The sequence below is a fragment of the Mustela nigripes genome, chromosome 8 (assembly GCF_022355385.1).
Source record: "Mustela nigripes isolate SB6536 chromosome 8, MUSNIG.SB6536, whole genome shotgun sequence".
Taxonomy (NCBI): domain Eukaryota; kingdom Metazoa; phylum Chordata; class Mammalia; order Carnivora; family Mustelidae; genus Mustela; species Mustela nigripes.
The window spans coordinates 78,795,438-78,801,963 of NC_081564.1; the positions used below are offsets into that span (position 1 = coordinate 78,795,438).

The following is a 6,526-nucleotide window of genomic DNA, read 5'->3' on the forward strand; positions in this document are numbered from 1 at the left end:
CTGTCTGTATCAGTATCAATATGGACATCAATATCTATATACCAAGATGATGATGACCTTAGTTTTTGAGTTTTTAATAACACGTGGAATCATTATATATGATTATATCTCATGTGTTTAAAATAAAAACTGTTTATTTATCTCCTTCTGACCATAATGTTTTCTCTGTTTTGTTTTGTGTTTGGTTTTAGGCTGTCATCAATTTCAGGATGGACTCTCTCGTGGCAGCCAACACCAAATTTTGCTTTGATCTTTTCCAGGAGATAAGCAAAGATGATCCTCATAAAAACATCTTCTTCTGTCCTCTAAGCCTCTCAGCTGCCCTTGGCATGGTCCGCCTGGGGGCCAGAAGCGAGAGTGCACAGCAGATCGACCAGGTGTGGCTCCGGTATCTCTGGGTCCACCCTCAACGGCAGACCCTAGTCCTTCTTTCGCAAGCCTTGATGCTCACTGAGCCTGGGGCCTGGGGGGAGATGCATTTGCCCTGGGGTTTTCATTTACATCCCACCTTGCTCTCTCTTCAAGGCTCAGTGAAACCTCTGCCTCCTTTACGGCACTTCTTCAGCCTCCCCAGACTCATAACTTCTCTCAGTCACCTTCGCTGTCTCTGTGTGTCTGTCTGTTTGCCCGCATATCTGTTCCTCTTCTGCTCTATAATTATCCATCCTGATATCACTAACAGTATTTCTTATGTGTCTATGTGTTCTTTCATTCCATAAATAGGTATGTAGTAGCACCAATTATGTATCCAGTGGAAAAGATCTTGGTGTCCTTCTTGACTTCTCTCTCACTTCACATCTAACTCCAACAGCCTTTTCTCTTGATACACAACCTGAACGTAGGTGTAGGTGCTTCCCGCTGTGTCCCTGAGTCTGACCCACCACCATCCTTTCTAACCTGGATGCAACTTCCTCATGGGCTTCCTTGCTTCCGCTGACAGTCTTCTCTATCTGGCTGCCAGAAAGATCCTTTAAAACCTCAGGCAGAGCCTATTTCTCATCGTTTCAAAACCTGGACTTCCAAGTTAGCTAATGATAGAAGCCTGAGTCCTTATAGTGGCCCATGAAGATCTAGTGTCTGACTTCCCATCAACCAGGTGGCTCCCTCTATCACCCTGTCCCCTCCCCACTCCTCTAAACATGCTGGCCTCCATGTTCCTGGGTAGGCTTGCCCACTCCTGCCTTAGGGCTTTTGCTCCATCCCCTTTGCCTAATGGCTTTCCCCCCAGATAACTGATCTATAACTTACTTTCTCCTTCAGGACTTTGATCAGAGTTTACCTTCTCAACCGGTCCTTCCTTCACCTCTCAATCTAATGCTGCATCCTGACTCTTCACCCCATAAAATGACTTCTTACCCTACCTACTTTTCCCTGACATGGCATTTTCCATCTTCCAACATAATGCACACAGTAGCTCATTACTATGTGCCTACCTGGCTAGAATATAATTCTCCAGATGGCAAGAAACTTTGTCCTAGAACCATGCTTGGCTAATAGCAGCTTCCAATACAAATCTGTAGAATGAACGAATTTATGTGACAAGAACAACTTCCCAAATAATCTGCAGGCTCCCGAGGTTGGTCTTATAACTTCCCTGGATCTCATACACAGCACAGAGGTTATGCAGGCACTTGTCTCTTGTCCCTAATATGGAGGAGTTGAATTCTTGGATTAAGGTAGAATGTTTTTGGAGTTATTCTGCTTTATTAATTTACTTCTATTAACAGTATCCCATTAGGAGAACTTAGCTTTAGACTGTCATTGGCATCCTCCCCATCAGGTGTCAGAGATTCTTTCTCCAAGCACTTGGGTTTCACTTGCCCAGCAAAACAGTCCCGAGCAACTCAAGATGTGCCTTTGTCCCCTACCTTTCCTGCAATGCTCTGGGTGACTTGTCTTTCACTGCCCTCAGTTGCTTCATTGACTGAAAGTTCTAGATCAGTGCTAACACAAATATAATTCAGACCCCACATGTGATTTAAAAAAATTTAGCAGCCACAAGAAAGTAAAAAAAAAAAAAAAAAATCGGTGAGACTCATTTTAATAGTATATTTTATTTAACCCAATATACCCCAAATATCATATCAACATGTAATCAAGCAAGCAATTTAAATGAGATATTTTAATTTTTTTTTCATACTAAGTCTTCACAAATCCAATGAATATTTTACACGAACAGTCTGACCAGCTCCACAGCCATGTGTGTCTCGTGGAGACCCGGACGTCCTTTTGGTTTGGTTATTCATTCTTTTTTTTTTTTTTAAATTTTTTATTTTTTATAAACATATATTTTTATCCCCAGGGGTACAGGTCTGTGAATCACCAGGTTTACACACTTCACAGCACTCACCAAAGCACATACCCTCCCCAATGTCCATAATCCGACCCCCTTCTCCCAAACCCCCTCCCCCCAGCAACCCTCAGTTTGTTTTGTGAGATTAAGAGTCACTTATGGTTTGTCTCCCTCCCAATCCCATCTTGTTTCATTTATTCTTCTCCTACCCATTTAAGCCCCCATGTTGCATCACCACTTCCTCATATCAGGGAGATCATATGATAGTTGTCTTTCTCTGCTTGACTTATTTCGCTAAGCATGATACGCTCTAGTTCCATCCATGTTGTCGCAAATGGCAAGATTTCATTTCTTTTGATGGCTGCATAGTATTCCATTGTGTATATATACCACATCTTCTTGATCCATTCATCTGTTGATGGACATCTAGGTTCTTTCCATAGTTTGGCTATTGTGGACATTGCTGCTATAAACATTCGGGTGCACGTGCCCCTTTGGATATTCATTCTTAAGTGCAGACCCCCGGGGGTTGTATGCAGTTTACTTCCCTTCCATTCCACCTCATAACCAAGTCAAAAGGATCATCCGCTATGCTTTGCACTGTCGTTGCGCGGTTGACTCTGGAGTCCTTGTCCCTGCCACACTATAAAAAGGTTCTGAAGCTGTTCAGATTTCCCAGTTCGTATCATCTGAGAAACCCCATCGCTGTCCTCACGCAGGTACTACACTTCAATGAATTTTCCCAGAATGAAAGAAAAGAACCCGACCCCTGTCTGAAAAGCAAAAAGCAGGAAGTGCAGGGGGACAGCCCTCTGGAGGCACAGAAAGAAACAACGGAGCCTCTGACCCTACAGGTGAGCCACCATGAACTCCTGCCCCTCTTCTTGTGAACTGCTCATCCTGGTTACGCTCTGTTTGGCAATATGTATCTTATATGTCGGTGGCTGTAAGCTAGTTTCCTAAAGAGTAGGGTCTGGTATCTTCTACTCATGATAAAGGCAGTTAGAGGAAAGCCCCAGAACTCAACTACTTTTCCGGGTCACAGGTCCCCGGGACGGAGCACAGTGGAGGATGAAGGGCAGTAAGGGGCAGGAATCAGCCGTGAGGGTCTTACTTTCTTTCTCTACCTCTCCTTATATATTTCATGGGGAAATATTACTTTTATTGGTTGCCTCATACCAGGAGTGGGAAAGATATTCTCCAGGTTATGTATCCCTGTACCTTAGAAAGTTTAAGAGGAGGGTAGAGAGAAGATTGTCTTTTTCTTCTGTATTTTTGAATATAGAAGAAAACGAGGTACACTGAACTCAAACACAGTGTGCACTGCTGAGTCCCCGGATGTACCGTTCCTGGAGGACCCTGATACCTAGTGGGAGCAATGATCCTCCCCTGGGACCCCTTCCCGCCCTCCATCCCTTTCTTCTTCTCAGCTTGCTCCCCCTCGTGGTAACGACACGAAATGACAACGTGCTCTGGTGGCCTTTTGCTCTCCGGATCCGGTCCCATTTTCTTTCTTCTTTTGTCAGGATGAGTCTTCCAGTGATGAGAGTGGACTGCTCAGTTGCTACTTCGGGAAGCTTCTCTCCAAGATAGACAGGATCCGGGTTGATTACACCCTAAGTATTGCCAATAGGCTTTACGGTGAGCAGGAATTCCAGATCTGTCCGGTGAGTTCGGCATGGCTGGTGATTACAACTATTGTATGGCAAACGTTGTAAAAATCAGGGAGTAGCTGGATTACTCACTGGGCACCTGGACCACAATCCTGTCTGACATGTACTGTGATGTACCGTGGACTGGGGGTTCCCCGGGACCCACCTCTTTCTCTCCCACACTGTTGGTTGCCCTGGTTCTGCCAGTTTTCAACTTGAGCAGCTTAGGAGGCCTGTTGTGGGTGAAAGGGGGTCGTGTGACCCTAATAACTTTGGAGCACACGTGGGTTTGGTAATGACTTTCTCTGTTGGGACCGTCTTTCCCAGTAAAGGTGCCTGGTAGATGCACTTGGTCGTTCTTCTTCCTGTCCCTCCCCGCCCTTCCCCCAGCACATCTTTAAAATCCCTTTTCATGCCACCCTGAGGCCACCCCTCAATAGAATTGTACTCAGCAGCACCGAGGTATAGCAGAAGGAGTCTGCGTTTGAAGCCAAAGGGCGTCTGGCTCCTCCCTGTGGCTCAGCAGCGTGTACCTACAGCAAGACCCATCAGGTTCCTCTCTCACCGTTGCAAGGAGCCACATACTTAGCAATGGGCTTGAGGGGTGTGACCATAGGCAAATGTGTGATGCAGGTGGTTAGGCTGGTTTAGTGAGGGGGCGGGCTTAGCCTCCTTTGGCCAAAAGAAGTATGTTCTCTCAACAGTGACAATGAGCTTTTAGATGTTGTCTTTTTTTTTTTTTTTTGAACTGGCTTTATTGAGGTATAAATTCATATATCATACAATTCACCTATTAAAATTGTACACGCCAGTCATTTGGGTATATTACCCTGTAATTGTGGTAACATATAATGTAAAATTGGCTATTTTAATCAGTTTTAAGTAAACAGTTTGTTAGCCTTGATCACATTCACAATGTTGTGCAAACATCACCCAATTTCCAAAACGTTTTCATTGCTCTGGAAACTGTTAAAGTTAAGTAGGGCTTTAATTCTTAAAAATAGAGGCATTTTGTAGCTAAATCTCTCAAGTAACTTCATACTGATGTTATAGGGTCTCCACAAATGGGACGTTCAAGGATTTCTGGTAGCAACAGCTTGTGCCCTTGTAACTGTAGACTGCTTCATGAATAGACATTCTTATTTCTTTTTAAAAAATATTTTATTTATTTACTTTTGAGAAAGAAAGAGAGAGAGAGTGCATGCAGGGGGAGGTGCAGAGGGAGAAGAAGAGGGAGGGGAAAGAATCTCAATTAGACTTCGCACTGAGCGCAGAGACGGACGTGGGACTCGAGCTGAAACCAAGAATTGAAGGTTTAGCCAACTGAGTCACCCAAAAATCCTGTGAACAAGCATTCTATATCCTGAATTGTCACCACAATGAATGAAAGGCCTGTGGCTAATTAAGAGTGGGGGATAGACAGAGACCACAAGCGTCCCATTTAAATGACCATCTCTCTCATTAGACTTCTCCTGACTGCCTTATACCTATTAGCACAGTTATCTGATTTCACTGTATTATCTCTCTTTATTCCAATTTAACAGGAATACTTAGATGGTGTGATTGAATTTTACCACACGACCATTGAAAGTGTTGATTTCCGGAAGGACTCCGAGAAGTCCAGACAACAGATTAACTTTTGGGTTGAATCTCAGTCCCAAGGTAAGAAAGACCAAACACATTGTGGCTGGTCTTCTTTTCCATTTAAAAGGACGGTGTCTCAGATTGCAAGTCTGTCATGACCAGGTACTCACATGCATGGGCCGTGTTCAAAGTCCGTTTTACAGGTGCACAGTTACACGCTTAGATGCTGTGTTTCTCCTTTGCTCCCTCATAAAAGGGGAAATCCGTTCAGCCAAGGACATGCCAGTGGGATGTTAACTATTTCCAAGTTTTTTAAGATTTCATTTATTTATTTGCCAGAGAGAGAGAGTGCGCACACAAGCAGGGGAGTGGCAGGCAGAGGAAGAAGCAGGCTCCTCTCTGAACAAGGAGTCCAATGCAGGACTCAATCCCAGGGTCCCGGGATCATGATGTGGGCTGAGGGCAGACGCTTAAGTGACTGAGCCACCCACGTGTCCCAGCTGTTTCTATTTTTTAAAAAAGTGTCAGTAGAAACATTGCAAAGAGAATCTAGTTATTCAGAAGGAAATGGACATAATTAAATCCAATTTTTTTCAACGTTTCACTAGGTACATAGGTGTTTTCTGGTTGAAGGGTTTAGAGATAGCGATGAGTAGTGAAATTTAGAATTCAACATAAAATGGAATAATTTTTTAATATAGAACTCCCCTGTCTGGCCTTATCCTGGGAGAAGCACCCAAATTCGAAAATTATTTCTCCTAACTTGGTCCATATGCTGCAAAAATGCCCATTTCTTCAACGTTCCACTCAGTTGCCAAGAAGAAAGCATGTTCACTAAAAAACTGTATACTAAGGCACTAGTTAACTCTCCGGCAGTATTTTTTTTTTTTTAAAGATTTTATTTATTTATTTGACAGAGAGAAATCACAAGTAGGTGGAGAGGCAGGCAGAGAGAGAGAGAGAGAGGGAAGCAGGCTCCCTGCTGAGCAGAGAGCCC

General features: G+C 43.8%; 1 protein-coding gene across 2 annotated transcripts in view; it reads left to right on the forward strand.

The window, feature by feature from the left end:
- The first annotated feature begins 209 nt into the window (after window positions 1-209).
- The window catches only part of SERPINB12 (serpin family B member 12), a 10,509-nt gene continuing 4,192 nt past the window's right edge, over window positions 210-6,526 (forward strand). Inside the window, exons 1-4 of one of the 2 annotated variants that reach the window (XM_059410077.1) lie at window positions 210-377; window positions 3,013-3,147; window positions 3,820-3,960; window positions 5,490-5,607. In XM_059410077.1, coding sequence (XP_059266060.1) covers window positions 210-377; window positions 3,013-3,147; window positions 3,820-3,960; window positions 5,490-5,607 — 562 coding nt within the window. The remainder of the gene's footprint in view (window positions 378-3,012; window positions 3,148-3,819; window positions 3,961-5,489; window positions 5,608-6,526) is intronic. The other variant, XM_059410078.1, reaches the window with a different exon arrangement.